The 27,500-nt window shown below is 38.4% G+C and overlaps 1 protein-coding gene across 2 annotated transcripts in view; it reads right to left on the bottom strand.

Moving 5' to 3' along the window:
* LOC135219490 (carbonic anhydrase-related protein 10-like) overlaps positions 1–27,500 on the bottom strand; it is a 106,490-nt gene that overhangs the window by 42,964 nt on the left and 36,026 nt on the right. For both annotated transcript variants that reach the window (XM_064256294.1, XM_064256295.1), the window contains one exon: positions 7,166–7,302. In XM_064256294.1, the coding sequence (XP_064112364.1) occupies positions 7,166–7,302 (137 nt within the window). The remainder of the gene's footprint in view (positions 1–7,165; positions 7,303–27,500) is intronic.

Below are 27,500 nucleotides of genomic sequence, written 5' to 3'. Positions count from 1 at the left end.
TCTGTCACAGGGGCATCTTTAGGCTATCTTGTCGAGCTGTTGACTATTGTTAGTAGGTAACGATGACCTTAGGAGCGCAGGAGGGCTCCTACAATGGCGATGTGGACATGGGTGAAAAGGCATTGCGGTTGATAAAAGGAGCCTGCACCTGAATTTGTGTGATGCTAGATTTTGGAGAGTTTGCAGGGAGAACATTCATGGGTCAATGCCCTTGCATCTTTTGATATGCCACTCCAGATAAAGTGCTTCTTCAGAAGAGTGGCTGTAGATCATCCTGAAGGATGTGCCAGAATGTGGAAGATGTTGAAGACGTGACGTTTAAGTGATTGTGGAACCCAAGGGAGTGGGCGACGGATGCTGTATCACAGAGGATAGAGGTGGGGCTGTTGTTGTTGAGCGGGACAGCATGCCATTGCAGAGACATTAAAGAGGTCTTGCAGGCTTTGAGCTCTGGGTCCCACTGTTGCTTGTCAGGCAGCTGCTTGTAATTGAGGCCGAGGTACACTGCATTGATGGAAATTCTAGAGAGGGCATCAGTGACCTCGTTGTGTTTTCCAGGGACATGGCAGAGGGTGTAGTTGAATTCGGCGATGGCTGGCAAATGGCGGCACTGACTGGTTACCAGACATCAGACTGGTGATTTATTGAATGCCCCATGGCAGGTGGTCAGTTTGAAGGGTGAAAGGCCTGGTCTCAAAACAATGTTAGAGGTGTTGATGGTGAGGTATGACTCCAGGAACTCATGGTCAAACGTGGAGTAGTTTGTCTCTGTCTTGCTGAGTTTCCTGCTAAGAAAAAGCAAGGGGTCATAGATGACCATGGATTATCTATTCCAAGACAGCTCCTATGGCTGTGTTGCTGGCATCCGTGGAAAGCAGTAGAGAATGACCTGGCGTAAGGAACGAGACAGTGGTGGTCTAGGCAAGGCATTTTTGGCAAAGGTGAAGGTGGCTTCTTGTGAGGGTCGCCAGGCAAGGGCCTAGGGCTTGCCTTTGTGGACTTCGTAGAGTGGGGCCAAGGTCGAGGCGATGCTGGGCAAAAAAATTATAATAATCAACCATTCTGAGGAATTCTTGTAGACCCTTGATGGTGGTAGGGTTGGGGAACTTACTAACAGTGGTGACCTTTATGGGCAAGGGCTGGACGCCCTCAGGTGTTATGAGGTGCCCTAAGAATTCTACTCTCTTGGTGGTGAAGGAACATTTCTTGTATCAGATGACAAGGCTGCTTTCTTGCAGGCATTGGAGGGCGATGTGCAGGTATTGGAGGTGTTTCTCCTTTGATGCAGAGAAGATTAAGATATTGTCGACGTCACAGATGCAGAAGGGAAGGTCTCCCAGGATGCTGTCCATCAATTGTTGAAAAGTAGCTCCTGGACTGTGAAGGCCAAAGCAAGAGTAATGGAAGGAGAAGGTGCTAAAGGACGTCATGATGGTGGTCTTTGGGATATCTTAGGGATTCATGGGGACCTGGAAGTAACCTTTGAGAAGGTCCAACTTTGAGAAAATTTTTGCGCCATCAGCCTTGGTGATCATGTTCAGCCTTCTGTAGTCCCCTAATGGGCGAAGGGTGCCAACCTTTTTTGTTACTATGTGGGAAATGCCCAAGGACTGGATGCCTTTTGACACAAACCCATCTTCTTCATCTCTGGAAAGGTTTTCTTTGCAGCGGCGAGTTTTTCGGGTGGTAGATGCCAGCAACAGGAGTGTACAGGAGGTCTTAATGCAATGGAAAATATCATGCTCGGCAGGGATTTGATGAGACTGTCGTAATTCAGGTTTGAAGACATCTGGGTATGTGGTGAGCAGGTAGGCAAACTTGTCTTTGGAATCACTGGGGCTACAGCAATGGGTGTTATGGACAGATCGGTGGGATTGACAAGGTGCCTGTTGGCGATGTGCACAAGCAGTTGGTGGTGTTCTGGAAAATCTGCCCTGAGGATAGGTTCTGAGATGTCCGCAACTGAAAACCGCTAATGGTACTTTCTGTCACCGAGGTTAAGAGCGAGATGCTTTTGACTGCAGGTAATAATGGGAGAGCCGTTAGCAGCTGTGAGTCTGACATTGGATGACTGTGGGTGTTCGGTTGGTTGACTGGATATAGGCAGAAGGGAATGGCAAGCCCCTGTGTCGACCAAAAAGCAAGTACCTGTTGCAGAATCAAGAATAGAAAAGACAGAGGGGCTGATAGAACGCATAAGATTAGATGTGTCAGGATTAGGTTTAGATGTAGGTACATTAGTATGGTCCCTGTTTGAGGGATACACACCTGCTACAGCTACTGTGAGGGATGGTAGCCGTTTCACTTGTTTTTTGGCCATGACATCCTGGGTGGTAGTTCTTGGTGGCAGGGCTGTTCTATGGTATCAGCAAAGCTGAGATGGCAGTGATTGCTGCTGCATGTGGTCAGTGCCCTTTGGTTTGGATGGGTGGCAAAGGTTTGTCCTGGAAATTTGCGAGGGTTTGATGGCCTTGACCTCTGTGGTGTTAGGCAGGTTGTCTGTTGCTGAAGGGTTGGATATTCCTTGATGGACGGCAAAGGGGTGGGCCTGGCGGCGATTTGCAGTGGTCTGGGCGTCTGTTAGGGTGGCAAGGGTATCGTCAGCTGTGTCATTGATGTCCCCGTGAGTGTTGCCCTTACTGATATTGTCAAGCGCTGCAGCCAGAGTGCCTTGAGGATGTCAGTTGATTTGGGAGAACTGTCTACTGCAGGAATAAGACGGGTGAGGGCCTCATCTTGAGATAGGCAGCAGTTGGGTGTTAATTACCTAAGGGTTGCTGTGCTGCGTTGAAGATCTGTTGTACATGAACGGCTGGGGATGGTGTGAATCTGTCTAGTAGGATCTTCAGGTCTTCACTGGATGACATCGGGTGCCTTGAGCGTCTAGCCACTCTGTTAACTGGGGGAAGAGTTGGTCTGGTGAGAATGTAATCTTCCTTGGTCAACGATGACCACACGCCTTGATTTGGAGTGTGACTTCGGCTCGGCAGATCCAAGTGTAATCATTAGTTGGTATGAAGGTCTGAAGCCTGACTTGGGCGATGGTATCTGCAGCCGCAGGAATGTCAGAAGGGGAGGGTGATGTTTCATCGTCGGAAGTCTTTGCTGGGTGATGGTTTGGCCGGGTCACCAATTTATCAGGAGTTGATTAAGAAAAGATGTGTGATCTTGAAACGATAGTGTATTCATGAACTACAACGGTATTTATATGAATTGCTCCCCAATTAGTGGCCAAGAAACGTGTACAGTAACTAACGGAACAATAATGTACAATAATTTTATATTAGCCTTACTCGATGCGTTACTATGGGCATAGTCGTGAGAATCACGGAATTTAGTGATGAGTTGTCGGAAGCAGGCAACGTCCTTTCGCTTGCAGCGTGAGAAACGCAAGCCCTATAGTTAGTTCTTTTTCAAAGAACTGATAACAAAATTATTCATTTTGTTCGCATTTATCACCCACACTTTGCTTCATGTATGCGTGGTATGTGTGTATATATATACGTATGTATATAATATATGATATATTATAATATATATATTATATATATAATATATTAATATATAATATATACTATAAATAATATATAATATATATATATATATATATATCTATATATATTATATGAATTAATAATTAATTTATAATTATATTAATACTAAAATAATAAAAAATAAATAAAAATTGGTATATACATTATATATAATGTATATAAAGGATATATATGTGTGTGTGTGTGTGTGTGTGTGTATGCGTATTATTTTATTATTCAGAAGATGAATCTTATTCATATGGAACAAGCCCATGGGGGCCATTGACTTGAAATTCAAGCTTCCAAAGAATACAAACACACACACACACACACACACACACACACACACACACACACACATATATATATATATATATATATATATATATATATATATATATATATATATTTACATATTTCTTCAAACACTCCTTTACAATACATAACCTTATCTATTGATGCAATACTGATTTACTTTCATTAATCTCCAGTGTCAAATTCTGTGTTTGGGTGAGGAATGTGAACTTTGTGTTTTGTGAAATCTATTTCTTTTATTGCCAAACCATCTATAATAGGAAGTCCGTTAAAAGGTATGATCGTATCGGAGTCTTCACTTTAGAAATACACAGGTGCTTTCATAAAACTAGATTTTCTTCTTTTTTGTGTCGGTGGACTCGAAGAATGCTCTGTGACATGAAGAATCCATTGAAAAACACCTAGCACTTTTTTCCCATTTAAGGACGTATGTTGACTGATGGATGTCCTTTTGGATCTTGGCCTGAATATTAAGGACGATGAACAGTATATACTATTAATTTTGATATCCATATCTCTGTTTGGTAGATGGGAGTTTAGAAACCGTTACAGCTTTGTAGTTTTTCCTTTTAACTTTGTTTTAAGTTTCAAGATCACAGTTCTTGATTCAATTTTCCCATCTCCATTCTGGTCATTATTATTATTATTATAATTATTATTATTATTATTCATTCATTATTTTTTTTTTTTTTTTTTTTTAGATTTTTTTTTTTTTTTTTTTTTTTTTTTTTTTTTTGCTCTATCACAGTCCTCCAATTCGACTGGGTGGTATTTATAGTGTGGGGTTCCGGGTTGCATCCTGCCTCCTTAGGAGTCCATCACTTTTCTTACTATGTGTGCCGTTTCTAGGATCACACTCTTCTGCATGAGTCCTGGAGCTACTTCAGCCTCTAGTTTTTTCTAGATTCCTTTTCAGGGATCTTGGGATCGTGCCTAGTGCTCCTATGATTATGGGTACGATTTCCACTGCATATCCCATATCCTTCTTATTTCTATTTTCAGATCTTGATACTTATCCATTTTTTCCCTCTCTTTCTCTTCAACTCTGGTGTCCCATGGTATTGCGACATCAATGAGTGATACTTTCTTCTTGACTTTGTCAATCAACGTCACGTCTGGTCTGTTTGCACGTATCACCCTATCCGTTCTGATACCATAGTCCCAGAGGATCTTTGCCTGATCGTTTTCTATCACTCCCTCAGGTTGGTGCTCGTACCACTTATTACTGCAAGGTAGCTGATGTTTCTTGCACAGGCTCCAGTGGAGGGCTTTTGCCACTGAATCATGCCTCTTTTTGTACTGGTTCTGTGCTTGCTATGTGGTTTATGGCTTCATTTTTCGTATTGCACTTCCTACATATGGGAGAGATGTTATTTCCGTCTATCGTTCTTTGAACATCTGGTTCTTAGGGCCTGATCTTGTGCCGCTGTTTTCATTCCTTCAGTTTCCTTCTTTAGCTCTCCCCTCTGTAGCCATTGCCAATTGTCATCGCTGGCTAGTTCTTTAGTCTGTCTCATGTATTGTCCGTGCATTGGTTTGTTGTGCCAGTCCTCTGTTCTGTCTGTCATTCTCCTGTCTCTGTATATTTCTGGGTCTTTGTCTACTTTTATTAGTCCTTCTTCCCATGCACTCTTTAGCCACTCGTCTTCACTGGTTTTCTGATATTGCCCCAGTGCTCTGTTCTCGATGTTGACGCAGTCCTCTATACTTAGTAGTCCTCTCCCTCCTTCCTTTCGTGTTATGTATAGTCTGTCCGTATTTGCTCTTGGGTGTAGTGCTTTGTGTATTGTCATATGTTTCCTGGTTTTCTGATCTATGCTGCGGAGTTCTGCCTTCGTCCATTCCACTATTCCTGCGCTGTATCTGATTACTGGCACTGCCCATGTGTTTATGGCTTTTATCATATTTCCTCCATTGAGTTTTGACTTGAGTATCGCCTTGAGTCTCTGCATATATTCTTTCCTGATCGTGTCCTTCATCTCTGTGTTTTATATCCCCTCCTTCCATTATTCCCAGGTATTTGTATCCTGTCTCATCTATGTGTTTGATGTTGCTCCCATCTGGCAGCTTTATCCCTTCAGTTCTCGTTACTTTGCCTTTTTGTATGTTGACTAAGGCGCATTTTTCTATTCCAAACTCCATCCTGATGTCCCCAGATACAATCCTTACTGTCTGGATTAGGGTATCTATTTCCTTGATGCTCTTACCATACAGCTTGATGTCGTCCATGAACATCAGATGGTTGGTTCGGTTGCCTCTTTTCTTGAGTTGGTAGCCGGCATCTATCTTCTGTAGTATTACTTATTATTATTATTATTATTATTATTATTATTATTATTATTATTATTATTATTATTATTATTCTTGGCTAAAGAGAGCCTGTATAGGAACCTTATTTTGAAAAGAAACGCAGATCATGAAATGTTAAAACGGAGAGGGAAATAACAAATAATTCGATATGAATTTCATACCAACTGAGCGTCATGCCAATGGTAGCACACAAATTTTAAAAATATAACACCTTGTTTTAGAACATAATACATCATTTGCTAAACGTTTGTTGCAGACATCTTCTACTTTAGGCACTGTTTCCTGCCTCATGCTAATCTCAATACAAATTTGTATACTAATAGTTATATTTTCACACAGTTTTTAAGTGCATAAAATATGTGAAATAGATATACTAAGAGCTGTTAATTGCATACCAAACTGAGTAGAGATTTTTCATAGTCGATGTGAATGAACATTATCACTCGTAACTACTGTAATAAAAAAAATAAGACATTACTTGATCTAGGCAAATGAATAGATAAAAAATACGCGAGAGAGAGAGAGAGAGAGAGAGAGAGAGAGAAGTTAAAATGAGTATTTGCATTAGGAGCTGTATAATGAGAGAAAGAAATTGGTGGAGAGGGAAATTAAAATTAGTCTTCATATGGAGACCTCGTAAAATGATGGCAATAAGAGAGAGAGAGAGGTTAGAATAAGTATCTGAATGGAAAGCCTGTAAAATGAGAAAGAAAGAGAAAAGTTGAGAGGAAAATAGAAATTTGTTTTCATGTGGAGACTAAAATGACAAAGAGAGAGAGAGAGCGAGAGATAATTACTTTTTACATAAAGAGCTTGTAAAGTCACGTACAGAGAGATAGACCATTACACTTTGCATGGAGAGCTTGTAAAAACGTACCGAGAGAGAGAGAGAATTACTCTTTGGACGAGGAGCTTGTAAAGTCACGGACTGAGAGAAAGCAAGAGAGAAATTGAAACCCCTCCATAGAAAGTAACACACAAAAATGAGTCTTCGTTAATCACCTTACCTTAGATTTGTCGAACATAACCGGAGTCAAATTGGGGTCATGCAATAGGGTTCGAGGGTCCAGGTTAATTGGGCTCTGCCGTCGCCCCTGCGAGCACATGGCCCAATTTGGGTTAATGACGCCCCAGAACTCCGGCCCTGCGGAGGAAAAGAGAGGAAAAGACGGCAGTCTTGACAATTTGTTGACAGTGCAAATGGAGGAATATGAAATGAATGTGTACTCGGATCTCTCTCTCTCTCTCTCTCTCTCTCTCTCTCTCTCTCTCTCTCTCTCTCCATACACACACACACACACACACCAACACATACAATCACATGCTTGATACAATTGTTGTATATATTATATATATATATATATATATATATATATATATATATATAATATATATATATATATATATATATATATATATATATATATATATATATTTATATATATATAATATATATATATAAATATATATATATATATATATATATTATATATCTATATGCACACTCATATGCATATATATACCAGGTGTTTCGAAATTAGAGCCCCCACCCCTCCACAGAACAAATGGAAAGTTATGAAGTTTCTGGTATAGCCTATCTCCAAGTACATTATTTTTAGTTTCTATCAAGCTATTTTTCATTTTACATTTGTTGTATTTTCAAACTGAGTGGCGGAGTTAGAAACAGCCATGGCTAACGACTCGGAGGAAATCAGAGAGGCCAGGGATGCTGGCGCATCCTTCATTTCACTTTCCTGGATAACTAAATACCTTAAAAAAGATGAATCCTTTGTTAAAAGAAACTGGAACAAAAATCCATATGACTGTCATCGCAAAAAGAGTGAGAATCTTGAAAGGCCTGAAGTCCTTTCTCAGGAGTCAAAAGACATCATAGCTGAGGCAGTGGGTAGACCAGGAAAGTCTTTACATAAATTGGCGCTTGAACTAGAAACCAAAAGGGGAAAGAAGAGAAGTCATAGTGCTGTATATCATGAGTTGAAAAAATCTGGTATCAAGCCATTTCTTGTTATCAGCAAGCTCAACAGCACTTAGCAACAGAGAGAACACTGTACATGGTTTTGTGGTTAATTTCTTAAAGACTGGGATGAAGCTGACTTTCTCCATGTTGCTGCATCAGATGAATTCTTCATTTACACTGTCAGGAAGCCAATCATAAAAATGACATCATTTGGGCCCCAAACATCATTTGGGCCGCAAAGTTGGATGATATCAGCGATGACATGTGCTATCGCCAAGTTGTGAAAGTTCCTGAATGTTTGGGAATTTTTATGTTTCACAGCCAAACGGTTAATGTGGATCATCAAAGAAAAAGGAGTCATGGAATGGCGAATACTTCAGAGAAACTGTGCTTACTGGTGGAGTATTTCCTTTACTCAAAGATCCTGAAAATGTGTTATCTGTTGAAGATGTCACATTTTTGCATGATAATGCACCATGTTTCAAGGCTCCTCAGACACAGGAGCTGCTTCGAAGCAGTGGCATCGATTTCTTCACGTCAAGTGAATTTCCAGGTAGCTCCCCTGACTTTAATGTATGTGAAAACATTGGTAGTATCTTAAAGGATTGTGTTGAAGTGCACACAGTGAACTATGATGGTATGCCAAGCCTCGACGACCTGCGAAGAGAGGTGACCGAAGTGCTCAGGGAAATGGAGTTTGACTCTCAGCTTTTTTGCGATTTGCTGAATTCAAACCCCTCAAGAATGCAGGCTGTGGTACAGGCAGATAGAGGCCACACAAAATATTAAATACTCATAGAGAAACTTAAATAAATACCTGTTCTCAATTACTTTTGTTTTTGTCCTTATCAATTTTAGTTTATGCTGCAAAGGGAGCGGCTCTTAATTTCGAAACACCATGCACACACACACACACACACACACACACACACACACACACACACATATATATATATATATCATATATATATATATATATATATATATATATATATATATATATATATAATATATATATATATATTTATATATATTTTTTTTTTTTATATATCTATATCATAGTATATATATATATATATAACATTATGGCATATGTATATATATATATATATATATATATATGTGTGTGTGTGTGTGTGTGTGTGTGTGTGTGTGTCTAATTTTTTATGCCTACAAATGTATCTGTAGATGAGGGTTTTCAGTGAAAACATATTTCCTTCTATGGGATAAAAAAAAATATTTGGGCATATGTACTGTAAGTCTTCCTAACCATAATGTAATAAGCTGATTTAAACAAAGAACGTGGCGTATACATGTTTATGTGACAAACCGTAATTATAAATACTTTACATGTCCCTATTAAACAAAGACTGACTAAGTCGTGTGAAAATGAGTAATCTTTCGATATGTAAAATTGCATACAAATGAATGTGTTTTACATAAAATTTGAATATTTCAGGGAAAACAATCCTCGTGTAAAACGAACTTCAATATCTTAGGCCGAAGCAGTTATAAAAACAAATATATCTATAATCAATCCATATGGTGTTAAATTAAATTAAATGGTTGACAGGTCGATGTTCAGATAGAAAGTGGTATAGGTTTTGAAAATGACTACAACTACCATCAAGGAAAACCTCTTCATATACAAGCGTTCTTCATTAAAATTAAATAAAGACGCAGCTGGTCAAGACTTTGTGGATCGAAATATTTCCGTTAAAAATGTGATATGAAAAAAATTTTATAATTGAAATAAAAAAAAAGTTAACATGAAAATATATGACCATAAAACCTACCAGTTGGATTGGTAGGATAAAAGTCACATAAATTTTCGAGACATCACTCCGGCCTTCAAGTGATGTCTCGAAACTGAGCATGAACAGTTCCTGAACTTGTGGTTTTATTACATTCGTTATGTTTCAGTACGAAACCCCTGGCATACATCCGAAATACGACGCAAAGAGAACGACATGAACCGAAACACGGATAGAACACATACCCTGAAACGAAACAAGCAGCAAAAATAAACGCGAGTATAACTGTGCCATAAACCTTCCCTGCATGCAACAGCAGAACAGTTAATCAGATTACATAATGGATTTTACAGAACGATTTCTATGTAAATCCTGTTTTGTCAAGGTGATGCAACAAAGGCCTTTGGGAACCCAGCAAAAATTCAGACTATATATCAAGACACAGGGATTTCGGCAGATGGGAATGACAGCGAAGATGAAAGTGATGGGAAAAGGCGAGATGAAGTTGGAGATTATGACAAACAATCGGGTGACAGCAAATGTGCCACTTGCGTTCGCTGCTGTTCTATTGCTTGCAGTTACGAATAAGGTGATAATAGCAATTTCACTGCTGGAATTTATAAAGGGGGTAAGTAGTAGTGATTATTATTATTATTATTATATTATTATTATTATTATTATTATTATTATTATTATTATTATTATTATTATTATTATTATTATTATTATTATTATTATTATTATTATGTTATGAACGTGGTGCTCATAACAATTCCCTGTTGGGATTTAAAAACGGGGAGATGGTGATTTATTATTATTAACAATTATCATTATTATTATTAAATGATCGTTCTGGCTAGTAAATATAACCAAATATATATATGTATATGTATATATATATGTGTGAATATATATATATATAATATATTATATATATATATATATATATATATATATTAAAGAATGGCAATAAAACCACAAGTTAGGAACTGTTCATGCTCAGTTTCGAGACATCTCTCTGAAGGCCGCAGTGATGTCTCGAAAGCTTATGTGACTTTTATCCTACCAATCCAACTAGTAGCTTTATGTTTCTTTAATATATTTTCATTTTAACTTTTTTTTATGTTATAAAATTTTTTTCATATTACATATATATACATATATATAAGCAGTGAATTCCTCAGGACGTTCAAACGAGACAAAAGACATAACATTTCCGATCGCATTGACGAGATTGCCGGTGCGCAAATGACCTGGTTAGTTTGGAATCACATGATTGTGACGTTAGTGCGCTAAATAGGACGTGTACATGAGCAATGGGATAACGCACATACATCAGAATAGACTAGCGTGCGTGCATTCATACGTCCATTAGCATGCGTAACTGCAGACGTCTGTTAGAGCAAATGAATGGAATAAAATCTCTAGTGTGGTAATTAATGGGGCAATTATATGACAGACGTTCAGAGTGAAACAAGGCCGGAAACAAGGCACTTGGAGATCTATCAGATAAGGTAAAGTGGAAGAGAAAAACACGTTGAAACTTTGAACAGTGAGATTTATTTCAGAGCCTCTGAGACTTCGAGAAGTTCTGCAGTACGGAGGCATTCGCGCATGTATTGGAGGCGCCTGTTCTCACGATTGTTTTGGAATCGTCGGGCGTGTTTGGGAACACAACAGGCACCGAAGTGTCGTGAGAAACGCCGCGATTACTAATGCAATACTTAGTCTAGATTCTTCTAAATCATTCCCGTCGTCTCGGGAGTCTGTGACGTTTGCTGGTAAGCCCCGCCCCCAGAATGCCTTATAAATACGACTGACAAAGTAGGAGAAGGCAGAGATCATCAGTAAGAGTCATGGATCAGGTTATCAGTGAGAGCCCGGCAGCAGAGATCACCAGTTAGAGATCAGAGATCATCCGAGAGAGATAAGAGAAGAAGGAACAGATGAAGGATCAGAGAGGAAAAGGCGCTCGAGAGTTGGTTGAATTCTGGTCAAGTTGTCATTCCGGGAGAACGACCGAGGTATTTTCGACGTTGAGCAAGCCTTGAGAGAAGAAACTTTCTACAAGAGGTTTCGAGGAGTCCCTGCCCTTCAAGTATCAAGAATAGACATTGTTTTCTGCGATACGGAGTCAAGAAGACGTCTACAACTACAGTTCTCCTTTTGTGAAGCCACCGCTTCGAGTATAGATCTCCGACAACGCAAACCTGCCAGCAAGTACTTTCATTACCCCACTGTTTCCCCAGTTCACTCATTGTAAGATTTTGCCTTTTTTATGTAAATAGGAGACACCATTCTACATTTATCTTTGTTAGTGAGCTTGTAAATAAACCTTTGTTGGTTGGTGTTGAATTATTTTTGTTTATTTTCATATCGAACTTGGAGCGGACCTCTCTCGGTTCGTAACAAACTATCCAAAATGAATTCTCTAGATATGTATTTGAGAAAGACTGATGGTAGTTGTTTGACAGTGAGAATAAGTAGTGATAGTGCTATTCAATATGATTATGCAGAACAGCAATGGTATCTCATGGTTTGTGATTTTAGATTCATTTTATTTCATTTTCATGTTAGCTATTTTGGGGAAAATATAGACTATTTTTCGTATCTCAAGAGTTTGAATTTGCCTAAGATTTAATTAATTATTGATTTCAGCTACACAGAGAGGGAAGGCAATGGGAACATCGAAGGTAGGTCACGTTACCAAGTTAGGAATGCTCTCATTTTAGTTAAAACAGGGTCATTTTGACCGCGTAGCATATATATACCGGGTGTTTTGAAATTAGGGACCCCCCCCCCTCCACAGAGCAAATGGAAAGTTATGAAGTTTTTTGCTATAGCCTATATCCAAGTACATTATCTTAACTTTCTATTAAGCTATTTTCATTTTACATTTCTTGTATTTTCAGACTGAGTGACAGAGTTAGATACATCCATGGCTAACAACTCGGAGGAAATCATATGGATTGACCGAATCCAGGCTATAACCTTCAGAAAGGCCAGGGATGCTGACGCATCCTTCATTTCATGTTCCTGGATAGCTAAATACATTAAAAGAGATGAATCCTTTGTTAAAAGAAACTGGAACAAAAATCCATATAACTGTCATTGCAAAAGAGTGAGAATCTTGGAAGGCCTGAAGTCCTTTCTCAGGAGTCAAAAGACATCATAGCTGAGGCAGTGGGTAGACCAAGAAAGTCTTTACATAAATTGGCGCTTGAACTAGAAATAGAAAGGGGAAAGAAGAAAAATCTGGTATCGAGCCATTTCATGTTATCAGCAAGCTCAACATCACTCATCAACAGAGAGAAGACCGTGCATGGTTTTGTGGTTCATTTCTTAAAGATTGGGATTAAGCTGACTTTCTCCATGTTGCCGCATCAGATGAATTCTTCATTTACACAGTCAGGAAGCCAAATCATAAAAATGACATCATTTTGGCTGCAAAGTTGGATGATATCAGAGAAACTGCGCTTACTGGTGCATGATATGGCACCATGTTTCAAGGCTCTTCAGACACAGGAGCTGCTTCGAAACAGCTTCATTGATTTCTTCTTGTCAAGCGAATTTCCAGGTAGCTCCCCTGACTTTAATGTATGTGAAAACATTGGTAGTACTTAAAGGATTGTGTTGAAGCGTGCACAGTGAACTACGATGGTATGCCAAGCCTCGACAACCTGCAAAGAGAGGTGACCGAAGTGCTCAGGGAAATGGAGTTTTAGTCTCAGCTTTTTTGCGATTTGCTGAAATCATACCCCTCAAGATTGCAGGCTGTGGTACAGGCAGATAGAGGCCACACAAAACATTAAATACCCAGAGAGAAACTTAAATAAATACCTGTTCTGAATTACTTTTGTTTTTGTCCATACTAATTTTAGTTTATGCTGTAGAGGGGGACCTCTAATTTCGAAACACCCAACCCTTGTATATATTATGTATATATATATATATATATATATATATATATATATATATATATATATATATATATATATATATATATATATATATATAAATAAAAATAAAAACATATAAAAAAAAATAAAAATAAATAAATAAATAAAAAAAAAAAAAAAACAGGAGGAAGTGAGTCCCTTGAGATACATAATCACGTGATTGAATGTAGGTAAAATGAAGCATGTCAGTAAGAAAGGAATGTTTAAGGTGCTTATTTCCTACTCCGGTGATGATGACAATGCCAAGGTTACAGTTATTTAAATCTCATTAAAAAAATGTAACATAATAATAAAAATTAACATACTGGAGTATTTTGAGCGTTTCAATCGAGGCAGTTCCAAGTGAGTTAGATAATAATAATAATAATAAGAATAATAATAAAAAACAGACAGTTAGTAATTATTATCAAAACTAGATCTTGTGAAGATTTGTTTAAATAAAAATGCAGATAGCAGCGCGTAAATGATTATGCGTCCGAATATGTAAAGAGACTTAATCATGCTACTTTGTCATTAAGGCTGCATAAGACAGCTTAATTACCGTGAAAATATATAACGCACAGTCTTGCATTCCTTGTCTAGATTGCTCTGAAGGTTCGACCGAAGTTCTCTCAGCGTAGGATGCATGCAAACGCGCATACACGCACATACAAACCTTTATTATATCTATATATTATATATATATATATATATATATATATATATATATATATATATATATTATATACTTATTATATACATATATATATATATGTATGTGTAGGTGTACTTTTATATATATATATATATATATATCATATATATATATATATATAGATATATATATATATATATATATATATATATGTATATATATATATATATATATATATATATATATATATATATATATATATATATATATTGCCAAATTAACGTAATTTATTGATTGTTTATTTTCTTAAATCAGCCTTGTAACTTAGTTTTAAGTGTTCAGCAGCTGTATTTTTTTTATGTTAACATAAACGTTCATGGGTTTTGCTCAGCGATTCCTCCTCCTTGTTGTGAATTACCTAACTATCGTGTTAACGATTGTTTTTATTTTGTTTTCGAGTTGGAATGGAACTGTAGTGCTGTGAGTGGAGGCCGGCCAAAAATAGTTCGGGCCTGTATAAGCTTTGGACGTACGCTCTTTTGTTGGCAGCCTTCTGGAGATTTATCTTACGCCTTTTTGGAGGAATACTCCGACGGACCTCCCTTGGAAGTGGTTTTCCGTAGATGTGCTGAGCCATCTACGGCGTGTGTGCATTGTGGAGTTTGATCACGGCTGTGATATCGCAGGTTATCGTCACTTGTGACGTCTGTACTCCTGATTCCCGCCGGAGGATTTGGCGGACGACGTGGTCGTCGCTGTCCCCGTCACGTAGGAGTTGTTATGCCAAACCACTGTCCTGTCCGTCTTCAGCTGCTGTCCAAGAGAGTAAGGGCTAAGTCGTGAGGAGGCTCGTAGGGAGGCAATTGCCAGGTAAGAGGTGATTATCCTGTGTTGTCCCTCGGAATTGATCTCGACCCCTGGGTCTACCTGGACAATTTGTGGGCTCCCCCGTATAGCTGCTGGGAGGCTGAAGCGACCTTCGTGAACTCCTGTGCACTTTGTGGTACGCGAAGATTTGCGTATTTAATTATTAATCGTATTTGTATATATATATATATATATATATAAATATATATATATATATATATATATATATATATATATATATATATATATATGTTATATTGAGTTTCCGGTATTGGGTATTTATTACTCCTCAGAATGTCTATTTGAATTAGTTTTAAGTTTAGTACCAACACGGTTAGGTAGGAGGTTTAAGGTTTTCCTGTCTTTATTTTCTCTAGTCTTCCTTCATTCTTATAGTTATAGGTTAGAGGTTTTTCATTATTGGGCCCGTATTATTATTATTTCAACCTTTGGCACATTATGTCCTTTCCTTGCTTTGTTAGGGTCAGCTTTTAATTGTCAGGTATCCTTGTGAGGCCGTTATTGGTTATTGCTATTACGCATATTGATTGAGTTTAATCACAAGGCTGATTTAGTGTTAAGTGTACTTTATAATTAAATATTGTTAATTTTATTCTGGTGTTTGTGTTCACATTCCTCTTACCCTGTGTACTTTCTTACCGCCTACGATCCCTTTGATTATTAAAGCATAAAGAACCTGTATTACGGCCAAAGGGGTCGTAACAATTTGGCGACCATAACAGGATCGTACGCAGGTGTGCACAGAGTTTGGGTTTGTGGAGCAACTCTGGGATAGGTTACAGTATTTGATTTGGTTTTGTTGCTTGCCTTACTTTCCCCCCTGTAGGTAATTCATTATGGAAGACTTTGTTTTTGACCCAGCCGAATTTTTGGGGTCGGCTGACTATATAAAATATCTTGCCATATTAAGTAAGGAGCATTTAAGGAGTTGTGCTCGTTGGTTGAAAATTTCTTTAGACCCCTGGATACTAAGGCTCAGTTGTTATCGTCTGTCAAGGGGATGGTGGCTCGTGGTATAGCCGAGGGTGAAGATTTGGCTAGGGATTTGATCAGAACGCACGGTAGTGGAAGTTCTGATGATGAGAATTCTGTGGGTGAAGTTAGTGTTAATCCTGGGCTATCTCTATTTGAGGACCACCCTCGTACTGGTGTTATTTATACTGGTTCAGCTAATTTAACTGTAAAGACTAGAGTCTCTAATAACCCCTTTGTTGAGACTGAGGCAGAGCCAGAGCCAGTACGGTCTGTAGTAAATCCTGAAGATGAGAACCTTAGCTTAATTTGTAAACGAATCGAATTATTGAATGTGTAAGACATAGGGTTTGATTAATTATATATTGTTCGTGCATTCTCTGTAACCTGTGGAATGTGGAGGACAGTGCAGAGTAACGACCTGAGGGTAGCTGATCAATGAGTTTCTAGGGGATGGCGTGAGATAAAAGTGCTTAGTTCGTCGAGTCAATGTACGACAGTTGATGAACTCTTCCCAAAGTGCCTTTGAGAAACTAGATGCAGCTAGAACCGTGAGGCGCTAGCGAACTGTGTGTTTCGTATGTGCGTGTGCGCCTCTTTCTGTTAAAAGCGTTCAATACCCAAGCCGGGATGGGAGGGATTTTGACAGAGGGGCTTCGAGTCATAGGCAAAGATGCCGTGGCATTCGCCGGGGGGAGTTTTTTGACATAGTGTTTAGTGCCCGGTTGGGAATGGGTAAGTGTTACCTTTACTTTAGCCAAAGGGGTGGCTTGTTTGATATCTTGTAAGATGTTCCATTTTATTAACTTTGTCTTTAAACTTGTGTGTACTTACCAGAATGTGTTCTGTATCTTTGGCAGATGGTTCTGGATTTCTGTGGGACAGAGTTCCCAGGGAAAGGTGTGACCTTTTGGGTGACTTGACAATGAGTTGTTTTAAGTTAGTCTGTAAGACTGGATTACTTAGTTAATCGACTTAGTTACTGTAAATAAACGTTATGTTATGATGCAACTCTCTCATTTTCATTACCTGTTAGAATGGAGAGAAAGAGGTGGAGAGAGAGAGAGAGAGAGAGAGAGAGAGAGAGAGATTGTGGGGGGTTGCGGACCATTCCTGTCGTGTCCACGCTTACCGTATGAAATACATGGAGGGTTTTACCATGTAATAGTGGTGGCAGACGGTTAAAGAGGGGATATAAAAGGTTTTCTTGCTTTTTTATGCCTAGGAACGCCAATGTAGAGATGGTTGGCCAGTTAGAAAAAAGGGGTAGAGAAAATGTCCGTCCGTGAGATGGGGGGATGAGGAAAGATTTTCTATTAGGGTCATCAAATTTGCTCGTACCAAGATTCTTCAGGGTGGGAGTCGTGAGACAAGCAACTCAGTCTAGTTTGTAAGTGAGTGTTGCTAGTGGTCATCTCACCAGTCGCGTTTGTATTGTGCCGACGAGATTTACGCGTTTTTACGAAGAATTTCGAGTTCCTTTTGTTCCCATTATGGAGTGGTGAGTGTTAAAGAACTATTGTTTATCAAAAAGGAGTGGGTTTTTGTTTAAATATTTCAGGGTTATGGGATTGGTTCAAGAGGTCAATAATTTTTCTTGTCTTTGCTCCATAGTGACGTGTTTTCTTTATTGGCACGTGTTTGTAATAGACGTATGCATTCGTCTTTGTTTAAAACATAGGAGTGTATTTTTCTATGCATGGGAACTGTGCTTATATAAGCAGATTTGGCTTAGTGACACAGAGCGGCCACAATTTTAAGGGCTCAGCATATTTCTGCAGAGAGGCGCCTTGCATTGCGAGGGTGACGCATCCCTTGGGAGGGTAGTTGCATGGGTACCACTAGCCTCACTCGTGAGATAGTGCAGGGGAGGGTATTTGCGAGATGGGTACTTGTGTATGCCTCGGAGTGTTCTGCCGCTTGACTGAGGGGTTGTCTCAGGGGGGGGAGAAATTCTTTTGTCTCAGTATGAGTGAACTCCCCCTTTTGCCTTTTTTTTTTTCTTAGTGTTGGAGATGGATTTGGCCTTGACATTGAATGCTAAGACATCAGCTGATTGATAAGTTGATGAAGTGAAATGCCCGTAGAGTCTTTTTTTTAGAAAAGAGATTTTTTTTTTTTTCTCTCTCTCTTGGATGAAGAGAAAAGGAAATAAAGAGATTTTCTTTCCGAAAATGAAGGGAAAAGTAGTTAACATGCACGGGATGTTGTTATATGTTTCTTTGTGCTTGAAAGACACAAATATACACCAGATTATTTTTTTATTGTGTTGGAGAAATTACTTTGAAATGCCGATGATTGGTGTTGTATCTGTGTTGTGTGGCCATGGTGTTATGTCATGGTGTTGCATGCTGGGAGAAATTGTATGTCATAGGATCAGCAATACTGTTGTATGCTATTTGAATTTCACCCTTGCGAGAGAATTATTGCTTTGGAGAGTTATTATTATTATTTTTATTAATAATTGTTATACTTGAGATGTGTCACGGGAGGTTTGCCTAAGTATAATTATCATTACGGGAGAATTGTTTTACGAGAGATTTGAGATATTTCATGGGAGATTATTTAATAATTATTACAGATAATTATTCAGGGAGAATTATTACAATGAATTAATGGGAGAAGTCTTGTGTTAATTATTTGTTCAGTTTTTGTAACTTTGGAAGATATTTCAGTGATTCACGGGGATGAGTTTTGCTGAATCTTAATGAATCTGGCTGAATCTTGGTGAGTTGTGTGGAATTTTGCTGAGTTTTGCTGAATTTTGTGCTGAATTTTTGGAGAATGGACAAGCATTAACTTTGGTGTTAATTTTTGTACTGATACTGATGATTTTGATGATAGCAATTTTTTTTGGTGATTTGTGATAATGATATTTCTGATACTGATTTTTTATGTACTAATACGTTGGGTGTTTAATGCTGTCAAGGAGGTGAAATCTTTTGTGATTATGGGAGGAACTAACAACACATTTAGTTTTTTTTTCTTTTTTTTGATGAGTTCAGCAGATAATTGCTTGACATCTAGTGAGTTACGGAGATAGTTAATGGTGCCGATGATTTTTCTTTTCTCCTTTTTTGGAAGTTAGCCATCGCTGACACAAGTTTTTTTTTTACCATGGTATGAATTTGATTTATTTTTTTCTCTCCAGTTAGTGTGAATATTGTCTCAGTTCATGACTTAGAGTCATTTAAGAGAACGTGTTCGTGTTTTAGCTATTTGATGCTATAGAGTAATATAGGGGAGAATTTCTTGCATGTTTTGAATGCATACGTAATGGCACTACATTTTTTCTCTGGATATTTGTGTTCCAGAAATTGTGAGTTTTCTTGCATAATACCCTTGTTGTATTTGTGACAACTTTGTGAGAGATAGGAACTTGGTTTAAGTTTTCTAGTGGCTTATGTCGTAGTGCATATGGGGAAGTCTTTGCTTAGACACTGTGAATTTGGAGTTCTGTTATAATGACTTGTGGGCACATTATTGGTTTTTTCTAGAACTTTCTAGACGTTTTATTTGCCGAGTTTTTGCCCTTTTTTAGCAGTTATGCTAAACGGAGAGAGTTTTTATAGTTTTTGACTATAACATTGAGTTATTCTCTGGAGAATTGGAGTTATAATTATATTAATTAGGATATATTATATTGGAGAGATAATTGGAGGTATATATTATTTTGGAGTTATATTTTGTTTTTTAATATATGGGAGATATATTTGTTGGATTTTGATATATTTTTGCCATGATTTTTCCCTATTTGCCATGGTGTGTGAGCTATGTTTTAGTTCAATTATTTTGCAGCCATCTTTGTTGCAAATGGAGACACATATTTGGAGATTATGGGGCAATATTTGTGAGTATGTGAGTTATGTTGCTTGAGTGCACATTTTTTGGAGATATATTATTTGGAGCCTGTTTTGTTCCACATGGAGTTATTGTGAAATAGAGGTAAATATTTTGTATTTGCCGAAATAGAGGTGACTATTCTCTATTCCTGGAGTGGTGTTTTTTTTTTTACTGACATGTGGCTTTGGAGAAATAAGAGAATGATATAAGGGGGTTGGTTATTAACCAAATGGAGGAAATATTTTTATAACCGGAGGGCGTTATTATTGATATGGTGTCTCATAATGGAGTTGGAATTAATCTTGGGCGGGTGACCTTTTTTTTGTGGTTATGGAGTTTTTTCGAGTCAAGAGAAGATTTCTGAGGTTCTCTTTTTTTTGATTTCGTGTCTATTTAGAGAGAAGTGGCATTACTGCATTACGAGTCATATGGAGATGTGTGTGCATTTTTCATGTTCACAAGTGTGTTATTCTTGGAGAAATATAATTTGGGAAAAGTCATGTTGAGAGAATAAGTCTTCGAGACAAATTTTTGAACACATTAGTCATATCCTGGAGTTAATTCTGTGAAATGTGTCAGTTAGACCTTTTTTCTTGAGAATCATGAGTTTCCAAACTTACGTGTCTGACTGGACAATTTTTGTGCTGTTGTTTGAGCATGCGTCCGCAGGTGATTTTTCTGCTGACAAGCGATGTGATGAGCGTGTGCTGATTCTTTTCCTCTGATGGTGATAGATCAGAATTTTTGCAATATCTGGGAAATGTGGCTATAGCATTTCACGAAGCGCATGTATGAGAGTTTGCTTTCTGGCAAATTCCATAACTTTACATGGAGCATTTCTTGGGGAAAACGCGGGAGTTATGCATATTATACATGTATTATGTATTTTGTGATTGGGGAAATCTACTTGTGATTATTTTTTTTTATTATTATTTTTCTTCCTTTTCCTATGAGAGATATGATTTGGGGATTGAGCTTAAATAACATTTCTTTTTTGGACGGGAGATTTGATTTTACCGGGAGGTGTAATTTTTCGAGGGTTGCTATTTACGTAAATGGGGTTTGACATTAAGTCTCATTGTGATTAATTATTGAGCAGTAGAGGGGTTTTTGCTGTTTAAAAGTTGGAGATTTTTACTGATTTTGTGGGTTGTCAGAACTTAAGAGAATTTTTTTGGGTCTGGGTGTTACGTGATTCTTTTTCTTTCTTGGGCTTGTTACGAATTTTTTTTTCTTGTTTTTTTCTTGTGAGCACATTCGAGTTCGAAGTGTGAGTGCAGAATTCCGTGGAGTTGCTGTGATTTCTGAGTTGTGTGTGTGCTGATGTGCGAGTTTGGAGAATTGAATTGGAGGAGAACTTGATGTTCTTTTTCTTAGAGAGTTGTGATAATGACTTATCATTTTAGTAGTCATATTTAAGGGAGTTAATTGGGAGACGTTCAGTTAGTATTTCTGACCTTTTTGAGATCGTTGTTTGATAGAAGTAGTATGTTTGGGTTAATTTTCTTAGATTGACCAAAGACCTGACTGACATACTAACGCCCAAAAGTTCACCGACACCAGCAAGACGTCCACCAGCCGTGAGGTTGCTGCCATGTTGCCCAGGGTGATTACAAGTATTTCCACGTGGGTGTTCGAGAGAATTCTACAGCGTGTTTTTTGGGGATCTACAAGAAGCCGTGAGAGTCTTCTACGATGAGGGAGGCATTCCGTCTTCCTACAGTTGCTACAGCCTGCTATAGCCTGTTGCTGTCTGTGCAGCTACTTGCAGACAAGCGAAGAGGGATATTCAAGAATCCTAATGCAGAAAATATCAGAGAAAATGCGTTTTGTGTTATTGGGAGATTAAAGCGTGATAAGACTTTATTTTATAATGCCAGAGACGTGGCAGTTTTTTCTTATTTTATTTTAAGCCGGCCAATGTTTTATATTGTATAAGCAATTTTGCTAGGCGGGAGCTAGCATATAGGTGCGAGGCCGAGCAATCTGTAAGACATAGGGTTTTGATTAATTATATATTGTTCGTGCATTCTCTGTAACCTGTGGAATGTGGAGGACAGTGCAGAGTAACGACCTGAGGGTAGCTGATCAATGAGTTTCTAGGGGATGGCGTGAGATAAAAGTGCTTAGTTCGTCGAGTCAATGTACGACAGTTTATGAACTCTTCCCAAAGTGCCTTTGAGAAACTAGATGCAGCTAGAAACCTGTGAGGCGCTAGCGAACTGTGTGTTCGTATGTGCGTGTGCGCCTCTTTCTGTTAAAAGCGTTCATACCCAAGCCTATGGGAGGGATTTTGACAGAGGGCTTCGAGTCATAGGCAAAGATGCCGTGGCATTCGCCGGGGGGAGTTTTTTGACATAGTGTTTAGTGCCCGGTTGGGAATGGGTAAGTGTTACCTTTACTTTAGCCAAGGGGTGGCTTTGTTTGATATCTTGTAAGATGTTCCATTTTATTAACTTTGTCTTTAAACTTGTGTGTACTTACCAGAATGTGTTCTGTATCTTTGGCAGATGGTTCTGGATTTCTGTGGGACAGAGTTCCCAGGGAAAGGTGTGACCTTTTGGGTGACTTGACAATGAGTTGTTTTAAGTTAGTCTGTAAGACTGGATTACTTAGTTAATCGACTTAGTTACTGTAAATAAACGTTATGTTATGATGCAACTCTCTCATTTTCATTACCTGTTGATGAATGGAGAGAAAGAGGTGGAGAGAGAGAGAGAGAGAGAGAGAGAGAGAGAGAGAGATGTGGGGGGTCTGCCTTCCGTTTCGTGTCCACGCTTACCGTATGAAATACATGGAGGGTTTTTAACCATGTAATAAATGTACAATTCGAAGAGAATGAGAGGGCGAGGCATTGCCATGTTGGAAATGGCTAGAATTAACTTAGACTTGGCTAGGTTTACGAGCTAATCCTGACTTTAATAGTACTCCCACCGGTGGTCCTGTCAGATAGATTTAACATGAGTGCGGTATTAAAGTTGGTGTCCCATGTTTTTGATGAAGGATAACAATGTGCCGGAGTTCTTGAAATAAACCAGTCACCTGCTAGCTCTCCTTTGTGACTTTTTGACGAATATATTTGGCCTGGCAGTTTGGTTATTGATAGTAAAGTTGTCAGAGTGGACTTCTTAAGGGACAATGGGTCTGCTCGATCATTGGTGTTGTCAAGGGTGTCGAAGGATGTTGGTGAGAATTCTGGAAATTATGTGGTCCTGGGTGGGTTCCCTGATATAGTGGTTTCTGTGCCTTTGGTGGAGGTAGAGGCATTCTTCCCAGGGTATCACAAGGTAACAGAATTGGCAGTGGTAGAAAAGCTCCCCATCCCTGGTATTGACGGCATTTTGAGAAATGATATGTTGGATGCCCGAGATTATGAATTATTCCCAATAGTGTCCATAACTGCAAGTCCTGTGGCAATTACCACTCGAGCTTCTGCAAAGGCTGTTGCCGCCTTACAGAATGAGGATAATTTAAACTTTAGTACTTTAGAGGTAGAGGTAGAGATACCCGGGTCTGTAGGTAGTAGTAGTAGTAGTTTTATAAATAAAATATTTAATCCTGATTGTGACCTTGTAAGCTTTATTGAAGCTCAGAAGGCTGAATTTAATTATGAATTAGGAGGTATGGATGATTTAACAAAACCAAGGTTCTGTGTGATTAGAGGTTTGTTGTATAGAGTTAGTTGTCCTGTGAATCACGGCTTGAACCAAACCTCTTGGGTAGAACAGATTGTGGTACCTTCAAAATATCAGAATGATGTCCTTAGTTTACCTCATGATGATTCCTTTTCTGGTCATTTTGGAGTTTGTAAAACACATAGTAGATTGGCAAAATATTTTTGGTGGCCAGGATTGAAATCCTCAGTGAAGAAATTTGTAGGAAGTTGTGAAATATGTCAAGTAATGGGTAAACCTAATAAACCTATTCCTGAAGCCCCTTTGCATCCAATTCCTGCAATTGGGGATCCTTTTGCAGAGTTGGTTGTTGATGTGGTTGGGCCTTTGCCCCGAACTAAATCTGGATTTACTTATCTTCTGACTATAATGGACAGAGCGTCTAGGTTTCCTGAAGCTTTTCCTATGAGGAAAATTACGTCAAAGGTAGTGTTTGAGAAAGTAATAGAATTTTTTTCCAGGTATGGGTTGTCTTATAAAATTCAAACCAATTGTGGCACAGATTTCACGAGCAAGGTATTTAAAGGTAAATGTGCTGAACTGGCCATTCAGCACATTACCAGTGTACCTTACCACCCAGAGAGTCAGGGCGTAGTGGAAAGGTTCCACCAAACCCTTGAGTATATTCTAAAAAAGTACTGTTATGAGCAAGGAGAGGATTGGGATAAGGGTCTTCCCTTTGCTCTCTTTGCTATACGTAATCATCCCAATTCTTCCACAGGTGTAGCACCATTTGAGTTGATTTTTGGACATAAAGTACATGGTCCTCTAGAAATTTTCCATGAGTTGTTAGAAGTTAGCCATAACAAAGAATTGAATGTGGGTGAGTTTGTTGAGGACCTGAGGAGGAGATTATCAGCTGCCTGGAAATTTGCCCAGGATAATTTAGTGTTCTCAGGCCTCAATGAAGGAAAATTATGATAAGAAAAGTAAGGTACGTTCGTTTGAGCCTGGTGAGCTTGTTTTGGTTTTGAGCACAGACTCGGACAATTTTCTGGAACCTAGGTATAAGGGGCCTTGGAAGGTACTCCGGAAATTGTCTGATGTCAATTATGAAGTGGAAGCTTCTGGGACCAAACGTAAGTGTCGGATATTCCATATTAATAGATTGAAATCTTACACAGTTGGTAGACTTGACCCTCTAGCTATAGTATATGAGCCAGTGTCTCCAGTGTTGGAACCCACATTAGAAGAACCAGCCGACTTGTTTTGCCAGGTATCTCCAGATGCTCTTACAGGTAATATGCAAAATTTGGAAACTTTAGTAAAGGGTTTGGAGCATCTGGAGGGTATCCAGAAGGATGACATGATGAAATTAATATCTTCTTTTTCAGACTTATTTCAGGCCTCTCCAGGTAGAATGACCTTGCTCCAACATGATGTTGATGTGGGCAGTGCTTCCCAAGTCAAACAAAGTCCTTATCGATTAAATCCAGAAAAGCGTGATATTGTCGAGAAGGAAATAAAGTATATGTTGGAGCATGATTTAATTAGACCTTCGGTAAGTCCTTGGAGCTCCCCTATTGTACTTGTTAAGAAACCTGACATGCAGTTTCGCATGTGTGTAGACTACCGCAAGGTCAGTGCTAATACAAAGAATGACTCTTTCCCTTTGCCATGTATCGAGGACTGTCTTGATCGGATAGGACCTGCTAAGTTTATAACTAAATTTGATCTTTTAAAGGGGTATTGTCAGGTTCCCCTATCGGCCGCGCAATGTTAGGGAGGTCCGGAGAATTTTAGGTATGATGGGTTATTACAGGAGATTCGTCCGGAACTTCTCTGACCTTGCTCAGCCCCTTACTCAACTATTGCAGAAAAGACAAAAGTTTGTATGGTCTTCTCAGTGCGAGGAATCTTTTTTAAAACTGAAAACTGTATTGATGTCTAACCCCATTCTAATGTCTCCTGACTTTCAGAAACCGTTTATTGTGACTGTAGATGCCAGTGATGTGGTTATAGGTGGAGTACTTTTTCCAAGACATGAAGATGGTGAAGTGCGTCCAGTATCATACTTTAGTCGTAAGTTGCTGGATGCTGAGAGAAGGTATTCTACCATCGAGAAGGGGGCACTAGCTTTAATTCGTACCTTGGTTCATTTCAAACCATATGCTACTAATTTTTCCTTTCCCGTAGAAATTTGGACGGACCATACCCCTTTTGTGTTCATCGAAAGAATGAAAGGTTCTAACCAGAGGATTCTGCGTTGGGCTCTTCAGCTGCAGGAGTTTCCTTTAAGTATTAAGCATGTTAAGGGTGTTGATAACTGTATTCTGAGGCCCTTTCTACGATGTAAGTCTGGTTATTTCTCTTCTCACCTCGCCCTTCTCATTTCTCCTTCGGGGTTTGTATTGAAAATTATATTTAAGGTAGTCAATTTTGATAGTTTAGAATGGTGTATGGATTCGGGCTTTGTCCTAAGTCTGTTTCATTATGTTCCGAGTTTTGCTTCACCTTATTGTTTTTCCCTTGCAGGATATTTTAGATTAAGTTCTCTCTTTTTCCCTTGCAGGATGTTTTAGATTAAGTTGTCTATATGGTTATCTTCTAGTGTGTAATATGATTGTGTGGTACTAAAAAAATGTATTCTATTTGAATAATTTTTTCTTTGAGGGGGAGGAAGGTGTCAAATTAACGAAATTTATTGATTGTTTATTTTCTTAAATCAGCCTTGTAACTTAGTTTTAAGTGTTCTCTTATATTTAGTTCAGCAGCTGTATTTTTTTTTACGTTAACGTAACGTTCAGTGGTTTTGCTCAGTGATTCCTCCTCTTGTTGTGAATTACCTAACTATCGTGTTAACGATTGTTTTTATTTTGTTTTCGAGTTGGAATGGAACTGTAGTGCTGTGAGTGGAGGCCGGCCAAAAATAGTCTTGAACGAAAATTTTTGAATTCTTGTACTAATTCTTTTAAACCATTGTTTTACAGAAGGTATGTGGACGATACCTTCGCCCTTTTTAGATACGAATAGCAAGCTTTACAGTTTTTACAGTTTATTAATTTGAAACATCCTAACATTAATTTTACTGTGGAACTCGAAAACGGTAATTCCTTACTGTTTCTTGATATTTGTATTACTAGGGATCAGTCAATTTTTAACACTTCAGTTTTTAGGAAGAAAATATATACGGGACTTTCTAATAATTTTTATAGCTCTTGTCAAAAGAGTTTTAAGCTTAATGCCATCTCCACTCTAGTTCATAGAGCAATAAAATACTCATCAAATTGGGATATCTTTCATAAAGAAATTGATTTTTTATCTAATATCTTCCAACGAAACTCGTACCCTAAGGATGTATTTTTTAATATTGTTATCAAACTTTTAAATTTGCATTTTAAACCACCCATTCCAATGTTAGGCGCACCAAAGAAACTAATGTATGCCTCCATACCATATATGTACAATAGCAAATTTTCACAACACCTAACTAGAATTATTGAAAATTAAATTCCCTGTCTAAATATAAAACATATATCTAACAGCCCATGCAAAATAGGCTCTTTTTTTCTGCTTCAAAGATCGTCTGCAGCAGTTCATGCGATCTAACGTGGTATACAAATTTACGTGCCCGGTATGCCCCGGAATTTACGTTGGATCGACTAAGAGGCTGCTGCAGATGAGATACTGCAGTCACATG

Source organism: Macrobrachium nipponense, chromosome 1 (assembly GCF_015104395.2).
Source record: "Macrobrachium nipponense isolate FS-2020 chromosome 1, ASM1510439v2, whole genome shotgun sequence".
Classification (NCBI taxonomy): domain Eukaryota; kingdom Metazoa; phylum Arthropoda; class Malacostraca; order Decapoda; family Palaemonidae; genus Macrobrachium; species Macrobrachium nipponense.
The sequence above is the reverse complement of the archived record's forward strand: the minus strand, read 5'-3'. Positions and strand labels throughout refer to the sequence as shown.